The sequence below is a fragment of the Megalobrama amblycephala genome, linkage group LG9, assembly GCF_018812025.1.
Source record: "Megalobrama amblycephala isolate DHTTF-2021 linkage group LG9, ASM1881202v1, whole genome shotgun sequence".
Taxonomy (NCBI): domain Eukaryota; kingdom Metazoa; phylum Chordata; class Actinopteri; order Cypriniformes; family Xenocyprididae; genus Megalobrama; species Megalobrama amblycephala.
The window spans coordinates 33,532,322-33,552,710 of record NC_063052.1 but is presented as its reverse complement, the minus strand read 5'-3'; the positions used below and the strand labels follow the sequence as shown (position 1 = coordinate 33,552,710).

Sequence of the window (20,389 nt, the reverse complement as noted above, 5' to 3'; positions counted from 1 at the left end):
AAATCTGCTGCAACTCAACTCAATCATATTAAGTTCAGCTTACTACAATGAAATTTTGAGTTCACGCAACTTTTTTTCAATTAAGTACAATGAACTCATTATTATTTGAGTGAAACAATCTCATTTAATTTAATTAATTTCACTGTTTGGTTTTACAGTAGTTGTGAATATATAAATGTAAATCTGAATATAAAGATATAAATCCAAATATATATTTATAAGCCTGAATATATAAAGGTCTGAATAAAAAAATATATAAAAGTCTGAATATATAGATACAAATCTGACTACATATTTATAAGCATGAGTATATAAATGTAAATCTGTACACTCACTACTTTACATTGTAGCAAAGTGTCATTTCTTCAGTGTTGTCACATGAAAAGATATAATAAAATATTTACAAAAATGTGAGGGGTGTACTCACTTCTGTGAGATACTGTATAGGTATACGTCTGAATATATAGTTTCAAATCTGAATATATAAACGTAAATCTGAATATATAGTTATAAGTTTGAATATATAAATGTAATTACTGAATATGTAGTTATAACTCTGAACATATAAATATAAATGTATAAATGTAAATCCTGAATACTGTATGTAGTTATAAGTCTGAATATATATTTATAAACTATGAACATTTAAATGCATATATTATCTACTTAGGGCCTGAATTTTAGTGCAAGATTGTGGGTATTGCACATAATTTTACTCATTCCCACAAGTTTTCATGCTTATAATGTGCTAAATTCCTCCAAACAATTGTAAAGAATATGCTTATATTTTTAGGCTTATAAATATATATTCAGATTTCCGTTTATATATTCACGACTTATTTTTGTCATTACTGTACTTATTTTTCTTTTTATTTATTGCTAAGTGATTATAATAATTATCTTTGATATCTAAAAAAAATTGTATGTTCCCCCTTATTGAGATAGCAATGTAAACACATTCTGTGTGTGCGCAAGAGAGAGGCTAAACATGATTGAGTTTGTCTGGGTCTCTCCATGTCTCTAATGTGGCTTTGCGTTTCTGGCACTGGGCTGAAGGAGGCAAATGTAATGTGATTACATGGCTTTACTCCGCTCTAATAGAGCTCTCTCCAGCACACCGCTTACCTGAGCTCCGGCCAACAGCGCTCTGATATACTCACCACTGAGACCCCAGCTGGCAGCTTGAATAAAGATCCATACTCTCACAGGCCACGGATCGCAGCCGCAATGTCAATCGCATGCTCAAAATTAGAGCGTGCGCAGGTGAGACTGAAAACAGGTCATCTTCTGCTGTTACAGAAACCTTTGAAACCTTTCTGCTGTTGTAATCATGGAGAAAAATATATTAACCAACTCAAGAGCTTCACTTTGTTTAAAAAAAAGTTGTGGGGAAACTTTTCTGGGTCGACAGGTATGGTGGTTTTTGATGTCACAGATAACTTGTGAATATTAGCTAAGTAATGCGTGAAAAATTTAATATGTTTTGATAATTATGATGTGGGGCAGCTGTGGCCTAATGGTTAGAGATTCAGACTGGTAACCGAAGGTTGCGAGTTCGATTGTCAATATGACTGAGGTGCCCTTGAGCAAGGCACCTAACTCCCCCAATCACTCCCCGGGTGCCACAGCAAAATGGCTACCCACTGCTCCAGGCACAAACCTGTGTGTCCATGGTTTGCTGTGTGTGTGTTCACTAATGTGTGTGCACTAACTTTGATGGGTTAAATGCAGAGGGCAAATTCCGAGTACGGGTTACCATACTTGGCCTTCACATGTCACTTTCACTTTATAATTAGTCTATGTCTGCAGGAGAGTATTTGTTCATTTTCAAGTCAAAAATTAAATCTAAGCAATAGTATATGTCCAATAATGCTAGAAAAGTATTCAGCAATGGAACTGCTATTTTATGAGTGGCTATTTTAAAAAATAAGCAATTTGGCTGCTGCTTGATCTTGAAAGTTTGGTTACACTTTATTTGGTAACATTTTATTTTACAGCATCCTTGTTACATATGTTACATATGCTTACTACAGTAATAACAGTAAATTATGCATAATTACATGCAGCTAACCCTAAACCAAACCCTAACCCTATGTAAGTACATGTTGTTAATTAGTATTACTCAGTACTTAAATGTGTGATTACACTGTGAAAAGGACACCTTAAAGAGTAACACTTTATTTTAAGGTGATGTATTTACATTGTACTTACTCAAATAAGTACTGAGTACCATTACTTAACTACATGTACTTACTATAGAGTTATATGTAGGGTTAGGGTTTGGTTTAGGGTTAGTTACTTGTAATTATGCAAAATTTACTGTTATTACTATAGTAATTACATAGTAATTATGTAGTAACATGTAACTACGTCAAGTGTTACCAAAATATATATATTTTTAATGTTTTTAAAAGAATAAATGGCTGCATTTGGTCACAAATACAGTAAAACAAGTAATATTAATTAAAAAAACAAGCAATATTAATTTGTGAAATATTATTACTAAAATAACTGTTTTCTGGTTTTATTTTTATAAAACTGTTACCACACAATACCGATATTAAAGCCAAAAAATATGTATCAATGCAACTTTCATGAAGTAAAATCACTAAAAGCCTTCCTTCCGCCGGAAAAAAATAGTCCCTGACCGTGAAGAGCAACAGAAGTTACATTATTACGCCATTAGATGGTGTTAAAGACTGTCTTTATGAGTGTATCAGTCAGTAGTGATGACTTTTACATTGAAAAGACTGAATTGTTGTGAACACGGAACAAGACACAACTGACAAATGCTTTGATTAGCGCCGTCAGTCACGGGAAAACCCCTTAACTGTTAAAAGGATATTGCAGCGAACATTTAAACATATTATTTTATTATGAACATAGGACTGACCTGAAGGAAAATGCTAAATCTGAATGCAGGTAATCTTCTTCTACATAATACAGTAAGCATCAATGGACAATATAAATTGAGATCAAACAGCTTACGTTGCTAAGAGTGCTTGCTAAGGGTGTTGTGTAGTGATACGCAGAACCGTTGGGTGAAGCGGTCATAGCCGTGTTTTATCATGAATCAGCTTAGTGAGAAGTTTACCAAACAATCTGCGATCTGTCTCTCATCCCAGAGACCACAGCGCTCATCGCAATGGCAACAGCAGAGATCTGTTTTCCTCTTTCATACAAAGCTGAGACGTTGTAAGTACAACCAAATTTGAAAAGATTTGACATGCCGTGCGAACAGAGTTTTCGTTTTCTGTTTTCCCTGCTTGGTGTGTGATGTGTACATGTCTAATTTCAGCAGCTTGTGCAATGTTGACAGACTCGATCAAACCTGAGCTGATCAAAATGGCACAGTGACTGTCAGCGGCTTTCAACTTCTTTACAGCAACTTGGAAATGAGTTTTTCCGTTTTTGAAGGAAAGTCTAATTTTCTCTCTCACACCTGACCTGGTTTTGTTTTCACATTCAACCAGACTAATTTATTTGATCAGTATGCAAAGTCGTGCATAACTAATCCGCCAAGGTAACAGAGTTTCGCTCTTCAGAATACGAGAGGTTTTTACCTTATGATATATTCATAGTGCTGCAGATAGAGATCACTGTCAGCCGAGATGGCACAATGGAAATATCTTCAGTTATAAATAGCTGAGTGAGTCTAGTCTTGTTTCAGCTCGGAAGGAAGATGAGTTGCTCACCGTTGAGCGTTTTTATTTAAAGGTTCAATTGCTGAATATCTCCATTTGGCTTTGATTTCAACCCTTTTCCTTTTGGATAGAGAAGGAAATTAAACTGTTTGGCTTCTCATCAAATATTTGAGCTGCTGTTATTTGTCAGTAACCAGCGTAGAGTAGTAGGTCTCCAGACGCCAGCCTGGCAGAGGTGACCTATGGAGAGGCACTGAAATCCCTGCGAAACATTGTGGAGCTCCAGGTTTTCCAGGAGGATCAATTCTTGTATCCTTTCTTCAAATTCCTCCAAATTACCTCATTTATTTTTTTTTGGGGGGTTGAGGTTGTTTTTATTGATAGACAATAAATTATTGGTGGAAGGAGAAGGGTGTATCAGGGTTATGTTTAGTGTCATTGTGTTTTAGTTTGGTTCTACATTGTATTCTGTTCACGATTGTCTGTGTTTCCTTTGCTAGATATTCTCCATGGTTGTTCATAGAGTTACACCTTTTCCCTGTTCTGTTAATGATCTCCCTTGTGTATTTAAGCCTTTACTTTGCTCTCTTATTGGTCCTGCAATAACGTTATGTTGTATGTAGGGTTGAGCATCATTTGAATTTTAACAATTCCAATTTCAATTCTGCTTATCGATTCCGATTCTTAGCGATTCCTAATTTCGATTCCAATAAGGTAAAAAAAAAAGAAGTTTACATAAACCCTGCCCCCAGTAATACACAACAAAGGGGGTGAGGCCATGTTGAGCTGCTTTAGAAAAGAGGAAGAGTTGTTGTAGTAGAGTATTGTTTCCATGCCATTATTTTACGCCGCACTGCTTCACAAACGAGGGTCAATTGACCCTTCGCAAAGACCCGCCCCCCTTAGTTACTGTTGCTTTGTCCGACAAGCCGTGGCGCTGTCAAGCCACACGCAGTGAAAAATACATCGAGGAGCAAAGAGGATACTGACAACACGTTGACAGACAAGACAGAGCAGGAAAGATGTCAATACACACCATTTTTCAAGTTCAAGTCCACCAAGGTTAATCTTCTAAATCCTGACTGCTTTGTCGGACAAAATGACGGATTCAGCATTCTGATTGGTTAGATCGCTTGTTAATCAAACTCCCAGTCAATTCAACACTGGATTTGCACAAAAGATTAACATGACGTCACATGGTAGTTGATGAGTTGAATCAACTCCACAGCAACTACATAAATTTATCCGCTAACCGTTCAGAAATGTCCAGATGCATTCTAAAAGTTGTAACTTCTTCCTGAGTCTCTCCATCAGTGTCGACTCCAGTTTGAACAATGCAAGGCTGAACACCGTTACTGACAATCCTCATTTTGGCTGCGTGAGATTCTCCACCTTTGTTGTTGTTGAGCAACCGAAGCACGAGCTGTTAAAGCTCCGCCCTCTTTTGTAAAATGGGCCGGGAGCAGCAGCTCATTTGCATTTAAAGGGACACGCGTGTTTTTGCTCGCACCCAAATCTGGGGAAATTTGACAAGCTATAATAAATGATCTGTGAGGAATTTTGAGCTGAAACTTCACAGACACATTCTGGGGACACCAGAGACTTATACATCTTGTAAAAGGGGCATTTACAGTAGGTCCCCTTTAAAATGGAATCGATAAGACGAATCCCTGGTTTTTCGAATTTTGGAATCGGTTCTCGATACCCAACCCTAGCTGTAAGTGTGTAGTGCTTCTGTGTTCCTAGTGTTAAAAGTTAATTTGTTCATCATGCTTCAAAACAAGTTGAAGAAGACTAGAGGGTGTACAAACCTGGTAGTGCATGGTGCTTGCAACATCAGAATCATGGGTTTAATTCCCATGGAATGCATACATAAAAGCTGTATATCTTAAATGTACTCTGCATTAGATTAGAAAGTGTCTCCCTAAATAATAAATGTAAATTATTATGATAATGCAGACTTTTTGCCAATGCTAATGCCATCAGCAGCAAAACTTCTCTCTTTATTTTTACTTTATTATAAAACTCAGTTTAAATGTCACTTTGCTTGTGGATTAAAGATGAAACAGTGAACAGTGTGCTTTGGCAGCGGCGTGCCTCTGATCGGACAGTAATGCCGCTCTAAGACTGCGGGGTGTGTGATGAGAGGGGTTTTGTCTTTGTTTTCGTAGTTGAGGAGGATTTTACGAATGTGAATTGGGGGCAGATGGATTTGGAACTGAGCTGGGCTCGGATATGTTGGAGCAGTCACAAGGGGTCGGAGCCTTTTTGTGGAGGATGTTTATTCGAAATTAGTAGGAGAACAGCAGAACTAGGCTTTGATGTTTGACTTCTGTGAGAATATTTGAGAGAATTTGACAACGTAGGTGTGTTGAGTTTTGCTTGAAGTCAACATTTGTAATCTGCTATGTGACATACTGCTGAATGAAACATGATATTCAAAAGAAATGTGATGTGGGACTTGATTTTATGCGTCAGGAATTGATTGGATGGAGAAAAGTGCTGGTGGTTAGAGGGGAAGGGCTTGATGACATCATCTGGAAAGCGAATTTGTTTCAGAGGCAGAAGTTTTTTTATGAAAAATTACGAAAACATGCAAAATATTGTTCACAACAAGACCAGTTACATGTACACTACCATTCAAAAGTTTTTTAAAGAAATGTATTAACACAGAAAATAGTGTCAAGGTTTATTTCATGTTGATTTCAAATTATGGCCTTTGTCTGATAAAGTTTACATGCATTTACATGACTTTAAGCTTAGTTTTGTAGGATCGTCTATATTAACACATTTAATAATCCAAGTTTTCCCCCACAATTAGCACAGTAATTGGAAAAGAAACAGTGCAAAGTATGTGTTGGCCTACATATAACTCAATTTCTGAAAAGTTCCATCTTGTTCATTTGACCTCTCCTGACACTTCATTAGAGTCTTCATAAACATATCAAACAGGGCATCTGACAACAGGCCACAAAGCCACGTGTGTCATAAAGCAATCTGTGATATGTCACAATAATAGCTATATTAGATATTTACCCCCATGAAGTTTCATTATCCACTCTTAAAGGGTTATTATGCGATGTTAATTACAGTGTCAAAATCATATCAGCCCTCGACTTAATGAAGCACTTTCACAACCTTTCATTTAAGTGAAGAGCTGCTTTTCAGTTTTCATGCGTGGCTCTCTGCTAATTCTGCTAGATATTATGGAGTATTAATGTCGACTGGGGTTCAGCAGAGTAGATTAACCTCTAAGCAGAGTTTGGGAGTGTGTGTGGATCCAGGATGGCTTGAAATGCCTCATCATTAGAGCCGATCTCTTGACCCTGATGAAATGTAGTATGTCCTGGAGGCTGTCCGCCGCTCCAGACTCTGGCCTGCAGTGCTGCATTATACATGCATTTATCTCTTCAAGGGTTCATATCAAGTAAAACAGGATTTTTCTTGCTCTTTTAAAATAGGAGTTTGATATACTATGTAGACATACTCGAACGTTCGCAATACATATCTCTCTCCCCAGACCATTTTTGAACTGAAACTCCACAGAAATTAAGTCAAAATCATTGTTTTCATTGTACAAAATTGCATCGTTAGCATAAGTGAATATCTTTACGAGTAAGTTATTGAATCATTCAATCAACTGATTTGTTCAAAATTTTTATTGAGTGCTGTTGTGAAAATACTGAATAGCTATACTGAAAACTATTATGAAACTATTCACTGTACTGTCTTTATGAAAGTCTTTGAAATCATTAATTCAACCGGTTCGTTCAGGAATTAAACTATTTACTGTCTGTATGAGTGAGTCATAGAATCTTTCAATCAACTGATTTGTTAAAAAAAACTATTCATTCATGGGCAAAACAAGTGAATCTCTTTATGAGTGAGTCATAGAATCTTTCAATCAACCGATTTGTTAAAAAAAAAAGATTCATGAGCAAAAAAAGTGACTTTCTTTATGAGTGAGTCTTTGAATCTTTCAGTCAACCAATTTGTTCAAAACAGTGATTCATTCATAAACACAACAAGTGACTCTCTTAATGAGTGAGTCTTTGACTGTTTCAGTTAAGTGATTCATTCAAGACACTGATTCATTTGGAAAATTAACTATTTTTGTTGCATTTTATGCAATGATAATAAAAGAGAGTTTAATTGAATTGAATGAAAATATTTACTGTCTTTATAAATGAGTCATAGAATCTATTTACTGTACTGTATTTATGAAAGTCTTTGAAATAATTAATTCAACTGATTCGTTCATTCAGGATTGAAACTATTTACTGTCTTAATGAATGAGTCATAGAATTTTTCAATCAACCGATTTGTTGAAAACACTGATTCATTCATCAACAAAACCAGTGACTCTCTTTATGAGTGAGTCATAGAATCTTTCATTCAACCGATTTGTTCAAAAAACGGATTCATTCATGAGCAAAACAAGTGCCTTTCTTTATGAGTGAGTCTTTGGATCTTTAAGTCAACCGATTCGTTCAAAGCACTGATTCATTCAGAAATGAAACTATTTACTGTCTTTATGAGTGTCATATAATATTTTAATCAACCGATTTGTTCAAAACACTGATTCATTCGTGAACAAAGCAAGTGAATGTCTTTATGAGTGAGTCTTTGAATCATTTAGTCAACCAATTAATTTAAAAAAAAAACTGATTCATTCAGGAACAAAACAAATTACTGTATTTCTGAATGAATCATTGTATCATTTATTCAAATGATTCAACTAAAACTCTGATTCAGTCAGGAATGAAATAAGCAACAGATTTTGAGTCTTTAAATCATTCACAACTGATTTGTTCAAAAACACTGATTTATTTCTGGAACATTTTTTTTTTTCTGTTCTTTTAAAAAAGCTTCATATTGCAAAAAAAATAAAATAAAATAAAATAAAAAATTAGATATTTACAGCATATATATTCTTCCCCGTAGGAATACGATGATGGATATGGAACGGCCTACGATGACCAGGGATATGACTCGTATGACAACAACTACAGCAATCAGGCACAGAAGTAAGTGCGTGTGTGTGTGTGTGTGTGTGTGTGTGTGTGTGTGTGTGTGTGTGTGTGTGTGTGTGTGTGTGTGTGTTTTGTCTGCTGTCAGTGTAAAGGGCATTTCTCAGAGTGCCTTTGTGTGTCTATCTGAACGAGAGAGCTTATTCACAATGTAGGTCAGTGCTCACCTCTCTGTATCGAACCAAAGAGTTTGTGTAGGTCCGCACAGAGCTGGACATGGAGCTTTGCTGCATTGGAAATCGTTCAGGCTAATGTAGGGGGCAGCTTTGAAAGTCCAAAAGAGAGAAGCGGGCCATCTCACTAATGAATCACTCTTTTATCTCACCCTTTTCTCTGCAAGGAAACATTTAGTGTTGTATGAGAGGGTCAGTTGTCACTGTGTACCAGAGAAGAACTTATAAACACCACAATCTTGTGAAGGACATTTTGACTCATAATCAGTGGGTGTTAACATATGACATGTTCTTGTTTTCTAAAACAGCTAATCAGAATGCAGTAGAATAGAATTTGTGTCTCAAGTTAGACTACAAACTTAACACTTAAATTAAGATTTTTTGAGTTCCATCAAAGTCCCTTTAAGACAAGTCCTTTCACTTAGCGGCCATCTTTGAAACGCCTCTCAGGCATGCAAGTGCAGCTCCTATCTCTTTGAATGGAGAAACATCAAATTCTCCAAAGATGTTCACTAATCTTTCGATTAAATCACCAATTAATCACCAATTAAATCTGACAACAACTGTCTCATAAATTTTGTTTCTAAACGCTCGAATCATGACAAACAATGGCAGAATCAAACTAATGCGCATGCAAAATCCTAAGTGCGCGTCTCTATAGGAAGCTCGCGTCTGACTGTTTTCATAGGAACCGGAGCTTCTAATAGCAGAAGCAGTGATGCGATGACTTTCCCAATCGGCGATTGGCTCTTATTTAGAAGGCGGGACTTATTCCGCCAATTTGCAAGTGATTTGTTTTTACATATATATCCTTTATTTTGTGTATATTTATTAATATATGTATTACAATATTGGGCTAGATGATGAAAATAAAGTAGGATTTTATAATAATTCAATTCTTGATAGGTTTCATATAATATTTTATGATAAGTATAATATATTTTGTTACATTTTTAAATTTTTAAATCAGTTGTAATTATATTTGAATGATTTGTTTTATTGTTTTTATTAATATATGTATTAAATTATTGGGCTAGATGATGACAATAAAGTTTGATTTTATAATTAATTTCTCAATATTAGTTTTTGATTTAAAGATATAATAAATTTTTATTAATTTTAAATCAACTGTAATATATTTAATTCATATTATATATTATAGTATGTATATATATAAACTATTATAAACTATACATTGTTCATTTTTAATTGTTGTATTTTTAAATAATTATATATTTTTCATTAAGAATGAATTATACAAAAATTATTTTAAATTCTGATTATTAGGTTTAATTTAATGACAATATAATACATTAAAAAATTTTTTTTTTTTTCATTTATTTTAGCATGTATATTGCAAATATTGAACAATATGATTTAAAGTACAATTTAAATTCTGCAAATTTCTTCAATTTCTTCTGACTACTGTTTTTGATATGGACCACATTTTAAAAATCACATGAATAATCTGACAAAAAAAACAAAACAAAACCAAACAAACAAAAACAATTTGGAACAGAAAATGAGCAATGGCACTTGACACTTGACTTGTGGTGTGAAGAGAGCAAAAAGACATGATGCTGGATTTATGGCAGTGATTGCATGTCACAGTAATCTTCAGGTGGACTTCATCATACTCTAACCAGCACTGATCTGTATCTGTGTCAGTCAACGGCTTCTTCCTGAGCTCAAACACTTTTTTAGGAGCTCAGATGACAGTTAAACTGATTCATTTTTACTAATTAATGAGGAGTCTTTCCACAAGCCTCCATGTACTTCATTATACGGCAGGTTTCTAGGCTCTTTGATTCATAAAACATCGTCTGTGTGTTACTGAGCTATGGTAGATTTCCTCACACCTCATCCTGGTGCGTCTTTGATCTTGTAACATGTAATCCAGGGATATGTAAACCAGCATTTATTTTAATCATAGAATATACAGTGATCCAGAGGTGGTTTACCCTGTGTATACTATATCAAAGACACAACAGGCCTGGTCTCAGATCAGCATTTGGAACTCATTTAAGATTAATCTTAGTGAATATATATATATGTGAATTTTACTATATAGCTGTATATGATGATATATAATTGTTATTATATTGGCCTAACCATGGTAGAATGATTCATTGATGTTTCTGGTTGAGGATAATATAACTGTAATTGCTCGTATTTAAATTAGTAATTTAAACAAATGCTTAACCTTTGGTATGCAACACCAAAAACATATTGACCACTCAGAACACCTTAGAAACCCCATAGCAACACCCTAGCATTGTGGTAGCACTCACTTAAAAAAAAAAATTCTAAATATAAAAAAGTTTTTTTTTCTTTTTTTCTTTTTTTTATTTAGAAAGTGTCATGACTTTAGAATTTTGTCAGATGTATCGGTCATCATGACATTTCGATGCTAGAAATAGGCCACCGTTACCTGTGTTAGAGGAAGAGGAGAGCTCAGAGATTAAATGTTCACCAAGGTGGCAGGTTTATCTCACAGGAGCATTAAAATGGTCAGAGGTCAAATGTTATGACTTTTTATGAAAAAGCCTTTGCTGTGTGATTCTCCCAGGTGAGTCACCTTCTTGTGTAGTGGTCCGGATACTCCACACGTGTGCACTCGCAGTGTTGCAGTGTTGCAGTCGTGCTCCCTGTGGAAGTGCTCAGGGGTGCGCAAGTGTGTCTGACAGCATTTAAACTGCTAGTCACCTTCTTCAGAGTGCTATAGAGCGCCATATGGCCCACATAACACACACACACGCTGAATGTCAGAGCGGCTATAGGCCTCCACAGAGCAGTTTGTTTTGGAAAATGTCAGTGCTGTGAGTTCAGAGACTGCTGCTTTTCAAAGGTTAGAACTGCTTCAGAAGACACTCTGAGAGTTGAGATTTAGAGGGGAAAAGAGCAATTATAGCAGCAACTGATTAGAAATTCCCTCTTAGGATTGATTGATTGGGAGGTTTTCCTCGCCACTGTCGCCTTTGGCTTGATCTCTGAGGGATTGTAAGGCCACTGTTCTTCGTAAGCTGCTTCGGGAACGGTATGTGCTGTACAAATAAACCAAATTGAATAATTGATGTTTGCAAACACTTTCCAATTCATTTAATTCCTGCTATAGTGATAGCAGCTAGGCAAGTATTGGACCACTTTGAGGGCGTGTTCACACTTGGCATGTTCAGTTCGATTAAAACGAACTCTGATGCGATTGCTATGTGAGTGCGCTTCATTTGAATAAAGGCACGATATACTTACGGTGATGTTCTTTTTCGATCTTCGTTTAGGGGTAAAACGAAGTTCGAAACGTGAGCAGCGAAATACTGTTATCAAATATCCGACGCCACCCACACTGCTGAGAGCTGTGCGCTTTCCTCTCAATAACAAAATAAACACAACAAAAATGAGAAAACAGCAAACATTTTGGATAGAAATGGGCTCAACTTGACTCAAAATGAGTCAGAGAAGAGTTCTGCGTGAAAGAAGGCGGAGCCTCAGCGCACACCTCCTATTATGTTATTTTCACGGACCGATGGTAGTACGAAGGTGTTTTGCAGCTGAAGCAAACTTTTCCTGAGAGTTCGCTTTGGCAAGCCGTTTCGAACTCCCAAAACGAACCTCATTTTGTTCGAAATGACGTCACATCGGTTTGTTCTTTGATTTTGTTTGAAGTATATCGGGGCTTTAAGTGTGAATGCTGCCATCCGAACCCTGGTGCGTACCAAACAAGTGGGCTGAGACCCCTGAAAAGATTTGTCTCGGTCCACTTCCAAGTGAACTCTGGTGCGGTTTGAATAAAATATGAATGCGTCATGAACCAAATACATGTAAACGAACCAAAAACAGGACATGATGTCACAAGATGCGACTCTAAAAAGGACGGAATGCTCCAGCATACCTGTTTTTTTTCCATCATAGTCGCGATGTTGCCCATCACAGTTTGGTACAGGCATCAGACCACGTCTCTTCGCAGGAGACATGGATCTTTGCATGTGTGTGTGACGGAGGGATTCCTGATGCTGTTTTGACTCCTTTACACATTTTATAAGCTCTTCACAAGATCTCAGCTGGTCAAAATACCATCATATGTAGGCTACGCACATACATCGAGCACATTTAGCCCAGCACACAACATTGTTTTGGATGTTCGGTAGGTTCCATTGCGAAATATATGTCGTAAATGCCGACCAGTTGGGTTGTGAACATACAGTGGGTACGGAAAGTATTCAGACCCCCTTAAATTTTTCACCCTTTGTTATATTGCAGCCATTTGCTAAAATCTTTTAAGTTCTTTTTTTTTTCCTCATTAATGTACACACAGCACCCCATATTGACAGAAAAACATAGAATTGTTGACATTGATTTATTAAAAAAGAAAAACTGAAATATCACATGGTCCTAAGTATTCAGACCCTTTGCTGTGATACTCATATATTTAACGTAGGTGCTGTCCATTTCTTCTGATCATCCTTGAGATGGTTCTACACCTTCATTTGAGTCCAGCTGTGTTTTATTATACTGATTGGACTTGATTAGGAAAGCCACACACCTGTCTATATAAGACCTTACAGCTCACAGTGCATGTCAGAGCAAATGAGAATCATGAGGTCAAAGGAACTGCCTGAAGAGCTCAGAGACAGAATTGTGGCAAGGCACAGATCTGGCCAAGGTTACAAAAAAAATTCTGCTGCACTTAAGGTTCCTAAGAGCACAGTGACCTCCATAATCCTTAAATGGAAGATGTTTAGGATGACCAGAACCCTTCCTAGTGCTGGCCGTCCGGCCAAACTGAGCTATCGGGGGAGAAGAGCCTTGGTGAGAGAGGTAAAGAAGAACCCAAAGATCACTGTGGCTGAGCTCCAGAGATGCAGTCGGGAGATGGGAGAAAGTTGTAGAAAGTCAACCATCACTGCAGCCCTCCACCAGTTGGGGCTTTATGGCAGAGTGGCCCGACGGAAGCCTCTCCTCAGTGCAAGACACTTGAAAGCCCGCCTGAAGGACACCAAGATGGTGAGAAATAAGATTCTCTGGTCTGATGAGACCAAGATAGAACTTTTTGGCCTTAATTCTAAGCGGTATGTGTGGAGAAAACCAGGCACTGCTCATCACCTGTCCAATACAGTCCCAACAGTGAAGCATGGTGGTGGCAGCATCATGCTGTGGGGGTGTTTTTCAGCTGCAGGGATAGGACGACTGGTTGCAATCGAGGGAAAGATGAATGCGGCCAAGTACAGGGATATCCTGGACAAAAACCTTCTCCAGAGTGCTAAGGACCTCAGACTGGGCCGAAGGTTTACCTTCCAACAACACAATGACCCTTAGCACACAGCTAAAATAACGAAGGAGTGGCTTCACAACAACTCTGTGACTGTTCTTGAATGGCCCAGCCAGAGCCCTGACTTAAACCCAATTGAGCATCTCTGGAGAGACCTAAAAATGGCTGTCCACCAACGTTTACCATCCAACCTGACAGAACTGGAGAGGATCTGCAAGGAGGAATGGCAGAGGATCCCCAAATCCAGGTGTGAAAAACTTGTTGCATCTTTCCCAAAAAGACCCATGGCTGTATTAGATCAAAAGGGTACTTCTACTAAATACTGAGCAAAGGGTCTGAATACTTAGGACCATGTGATATTTCAGTTTTTCTTTTTTAATAAATCTGCAAAAATGTCAACAATTCTGTGTTTTTCTGTCAATATGGGGTGCTGTGTGTACATTAATGAGGAAAAAAATGAACTTAAATGATTTTAGCAAATGGCTGCAATATAACAAAGAGTGAAAAATTTAAGGGGGTCTGAATACTTTCTGTACCCACTGTATCTCTATGCCTTTAGGTTCGGTATCTTTAGGTTCGGTGTTAAAAATACCAATGCGAATGCAAAGCGGACCAGGACTAAATGTTTTCTTTTTTTAATTTGTATTTTGGTCCGGACCAAACGAACCAAGCGAACCGAACTACAAGTGTGATCACACCCTGAGATTATTAGCATTCATTAGCATGTTTAGCATTAGCATGTTCATTAGAAAACATTAATTGCGTTTTTATTCACCCTTTTGTAAGTTTGAAAATCTATCAAATGTTATTGATAATCCAGTTTTAAGGCTATGCAGAGTTGTAGACAGACAGTCACCGAGCACCACAAACAAACAGCAACCGCCTTTTGCAGTTCCTCTGAACCAAAACAACGAGCTTTTGCTGCGTTCACGCCATGACATGACCGTAATTACGAGATGGCAACCTGTGACGTTCTAATAATAATAAAAAATATAATAAATATAATTAATATAATAAAAAAAAAGATTGATTTATTATTTTTGGATGATTCATTTAAATTGTTTTTAATAATTGTATGTATTTTGACTCAATACATGAGTATGTATTATAAATTTGATTAATTTAATTTATTTGTATAAATTTAAATTATTATTTTATTCATTTTTTTTTAAATTAATAAATATACTTCTTCTAGTTCTCTATAATGGAAGGCTCTTTTATCAGCGGAAAACTCTAGAAATCTAGATCTCTTACTTTGTTTTTCCGGGTCTTTTGATCCTGTACATACAGAAAAAAAAAACGTTCCACACCCGATGAAGAGGAACATTACAGAGTTCAGCTCTGCAGGTCGCGATTACCACGATTGATTACTCCTCCGTTCAAAGCATCAGACTCGGCGGGTTTCTCTCTCTTCTACACCTGTCTTCCTCTCTGTTCCTTTACTCACACGTTCTGTCCCCTGTCCCACTTTCTCTGAGCTTCCTCAGACAGACGCGCTGATATTTTTAACTTGTTTCGGCTCTATTTTAGCGGTTTGGTGTCTTGGTTCTTGTCTCTGTGGACCTTTGGTTCTGTTCAGTTCTGTTAGCAAGACAAGAAGATTGTCACAAACTAAAAATAGATTCATGTACATCTGAGAAAAGAACAGAGTGAATTCTCTTCCTTGTCTGTCGCAAAGTCCACAAGCATATGCGAACCATGATTTTGCCTGTAGCTTGTTTGAACAGACAGAGACATACAGTAATTTATGATGAAAAGGATGTTACGTTTAGATTTGGGTCTAGAAAATTGCATGAGGAGGCCATAAAATGGGACGCAAACATACATATTTACACATGGCTTATGGTGTGTACAAAACATGCTAGCCATAATAAATGCACATTGAATGCTTTGGAAATTAAGCTTTGAATTGGTGCAGGAGGCTCAATAGAGGACAAAGGCTTGTGGTTTTCCATGGGTCCATTTTTTGACTCTATAAATTGATTTCATTCAGTCTCATCTTGAATGAACATTAATGACTCAGTTTGGAAAGAGCATTTAAAACATGCCTTACATGCGTGTTCGCTCAAAGTAGCATTCGATTTGCATTTTGGCTGAACTGTTCCTTTAAGGAAACTTTGCGACCCATGTATGGAAAACATAATTAGCGTTGTGTGATGTTTATTCACCTTTCTGCCCTCTAAACCTCTTCCAAACTCTTTCTCTTTGAGTGCGAGAGAATGAAGCAGTAATTAGTGATTAGTGATAAGCCTCTCACAGTAGATTAGACCAGCGAGACTCCTCACAGACGCCCCACTGCTAATTTACCAGCTGTGAAAACAAGACGAGAGAACGAGGAAACACAGAGATCACCTGGGACATGTAGTACATCATTCAGATTTAACCCCACCATCTGTTTAACCACACGAGAGTGAGAGAAAGAGCAAGGCCCTTAAGTCAACTAGGGCCCTTCCTGTGGAAAAGCTCTCAGTTTGTCAAACATCTGGGATCTGCTTAATGTGTGATATTCTTTATTTTATTTTATTTTATTTTTGCACCATTTTATTAAGTTTAGCTTTGTTCATGTACTTTTAGTTTGCATTTCTTCAGTTCCTGTGTTCTTTTGTTTGATTTTCCCACCACTCATCTGTTATCACAGCTGTTCGTCATTTAGTTCATCACCATTGTGTATTTAAGTTCCTCCTGTTCACTTACTGTTTGTCTGGTCTCGATTATGTTAAGGTGTGATTACTCTGCCTTTGTTGGATTACTTTGCCTGTTTGGATTAAACTTCGTATTGGATTTTTATTTATTTTATTTTATTTTATTTTATTATTATTTTAATTTTGTATTTATTTATTTATTTATTGATTGATTGATTTATTTCAATTTATATTATTATTATTATTTTTTTTTTGTATTTTATTTTAATGTATTTTATTATTTTATTTTATTTTATGTTTATTATTATTATTATTATTATTATTATTGTTATTATTTATTTGGTATTTTGCCTGAATATAGACTTTAAAAAATATATAAAAATATTTTATTTTAATTTTATGAATGTATTTTTATTTTAATAGACTTACTTCTTTGATTTAAATATTTTTTAATGATTATTAAAATAAAAATATTTATAAATATTTATAATTCTTGCTCACTATAAATTCAACTAGTAAGTTGTACAAAAACTTGTAGAAAAACAGATGGTCAAATGTCCTTGCTTCCACTGAAGTGCAAAATATAAAAAAGCAAAACAAGAAATTGTTGTAATTTTATGGTTACTTGTAATAAAACTCCCAGCAAACACCTGTGCGGTACTTCATGGTTTATGTGAAAGAGTTACTCAACAGTTGCCAGCAGATCACTGAGAGATTGAAGTGCTTCTATACGCCTTAGTGAAAATCTGATGCCAGTTTAAACAAGCCAATCTGTTATTTAATCTGTTCAGATAACATCAGATACACATTGAGTGCTGAGTCGGTTTTAGCTGGGTAAACATGGCTGTCTGAGAGAAAAAAAACATGTAAATAATGTTTCTTATTTCACAAGAAATCAGACATTGTATGTTTACTATATATATATATATATATATATATATATATATATGTGTGTGTGTGTGTGTGTGTGTGTGTGTGTGTGTTTGCGTGTTGCATTAAATTGATCGAAAGTGACAGTAAAGACATTTAAAATGTTACAAAATTTCAAATAATTGCTGTTCTTTGTCATTTCTATTCATCAAATAATTATGAAAAAAAAATGTATCACGGTTTCCACAAAAAAAATATGAAGCAGCACAACTGTTTTCAACACTGATGATAATAAATGTTTCTTGAGCAGCAAATTAGCATATTAGAATGATTTCTGAAGGATCATGTGACACTGAAAGACCAGTGTTGTGGTTAACGCATACAAGTAACGTGAGTTACGTAATCAGATTACTTTTTCAGATTACTTTTTTTATTCCTCCAAAGCATTTTTGATACTTGAAGTTAATAGTTTTATGCAGCGTACCTGATAACTCCATTAAGTCTCCTCAGAAGAGTGAATTGTTCCTCTGGGTGATTGTAGTTTATTCGACAGCATGTTTGCAGTGTTTACACGTGTGTGTTGCTAATTGGAGGAATTGGACTGTGTGTGACTTAAATGCATCATCATTTCTGCTAACGCTCTACCTCGACTGGAGCGAGCTGAACAGGGTAATTGAGTAGAACAGAACAAACTCGGCACTGGAGGAGAGGGAGAGAGCCGAATTAAGGGAAGAAGGAATATTGACGATGTGTCAGGGAAGAAATTAAAGGTGTCTAACTAGGTTTGAACCCAGGCTTGTGTTCAGATTGGGGAGAAGAGGTTCTTTGTGGTGTGAAACAGCGGAGAGAGATGCATCTGGCAGCAGGTTGTGAAGTTGACTGATGCATTACTGAACACAAAAGCTTTAGGTCTCTTCAATTTCACCTTCATGCACGGTGGAAATGGGGAATTTCATCACACATATGATATAAAGCCTCCTCCCAGCCTTCACGAGGTTCTTGAGCTTGTGTGTGTGAATCTGAGGAGAATAGTGACCGTAGTTGTGCTCCATAGGTCCCACACTGCAATCCCAGCACAATTCCTCTCTCTCGTTCTCATCCTATCTTCTTCTCCCTGGTGTGCAGACACATTTTAAGCGTGAAACTAGCAGTAACAGCAGGCTAGCTATAGGCACCTCTGCGTGAGCTTTGACACGGGATTTCCTCTCTGCATAACAATTTATGAAAATCCAAGACACTCTTTTCTCAGCCACTGACAGTGGATTGTTGTGTGTGTGAGTATCTCTTGTGAATGAGGGGAGGAGTTAATATTATGATTTGAGTAAAGGGGGGTTTAATAGTATGATTAGAATTAGGGAAGGAGTTATAGTGTTATGATTGGAATGAAGGAGCGGTTATGATATTAAAGGGGAGGAGTTATTAGTGTTTCCCACCACAGGTTTTTGTGAGACTATGATGGATGATGCATTTTTTTTTTTTTTTTGTACATTAAAATTAAATGCATCAACCTGGTGTACTTTGAGGGCAAAATTAAGAGCTCCAACTCTTATCCAATCCAAAAAACGTCCACACTGGCGAGCTAACTTTATTGGAGTGCAGGTGTCTTGTCTGTCATATCTGATTACATGCATTTACGTGGCAGTAGCAGCTGCGCGGTGTTACTGCTTGTGTTTTATGACTGGTGGCAGTCAGCGTTTAGGTGCAATACTGACACCTACTGTGTATTGTTGGGATATCAACAAGATACTGGCGCTGGATAATTTACGTGCCATATTATCATGTATGTACTATTCATTTGAAATATTATTGCCAATACCGGTAGCCTAGATTGTGTCACCCCTAATTATCACGATAACAATATTAATTTTTTTAAATATCGCGGTTATCGTTAATACCGATATATTGCCACACCCCTACTCCAACCCACTTTCCATAAACTGACCAAACTGCTGAAAACACCAGATAATGAGCTGCTCACATGAATGCAGTGTAATATCATAGAATGTATCGATAGTCGTATCATAGAATGTATCAAGCTGGTTCTGAAATTTAAAAAATGTGACGCTTTGAGCGCTGTTGAGATGATTCGTAAACACCCCTGATTGGCCAGTGTGTTCACGCGCTCCACATATATCTGTGATTGGCTACAATGATCAATGCACGGGAGCATTTGAAAGCACACGAAAGTGTTTTTAAAGTAGGAGTGGGAGCATTTGAAAGCAGGCGTTTATCAGTGGACCGGTCTATCAAATGCACCCATGTGTATCCATGTAAGGACTCGGTGAAGAGCGTCATTGATGTCTATTTACAACATGTTTTTGAAGCGTTGGTCTTTGTAGCCAAACACAGACATATCCGCTCAACAGCGCTCTAAAGAGTCACATTTTTAAAATTTCAGTACCAACTTGGTACCGAAGTCGGTACTTTTTACAACACTAACGCAGTATCACGCTTCGCTTTAAAACTCGCAGCATGACAGACTAAATGCTTATTTAATAAAATTGCAACCTTTTGCTACTTGATAAGCATTTTGCGATTTTGGTTTTAATGTGATTGACAGATGCTTCGCCAAAGCAATGGCGCAAAACACAATGTTAGAGACCTTTTATGTTATTATAAGAAGGTTAAAAATATTTTTGGTTTATTGGTTTAGTGAAACTGTAGTCAACTGGCGGGCCACCACAGGGAAACACTGAGTTACAATACATATGAAAGCAGTTCTTATTATAGAAATGGTATGAGCAGTTATGGAAATTAAGAAAGC

General features: G+C 36.6%; 1 protein-coding gene across 12 annotated transcripts in view; it reads left to right on the top strand.

Moving 5' to 3' along the window:
* Positions 1 to 20,389, top strand: part of khdrbs3 (KH domain containing, RNA binding, signal transduction associated 3) — a 180,630-nt gene that overhangs the window by 144,568 nt on the left and 15,673 nt on the right. For all 12 annotated transcript variants that reach the window (XR_007186499.1, XR_007186500.1, XM_048202998.1 and 9 more), the window contains one exon: positions 8,589 to 8,671. Coding sequence is in view for 10 of the 12 variants with exons in the window: in XM_048202998.1 (XP_048058955.1) it covers positions 8,589 to 8,671 (83 nt within the window). In the remaining 2 variants the exon portion in view is untranslated. The remainder of the gene's footprint in view (positions 1 to 8,588; positions 8,672 to 20,389) is intronic.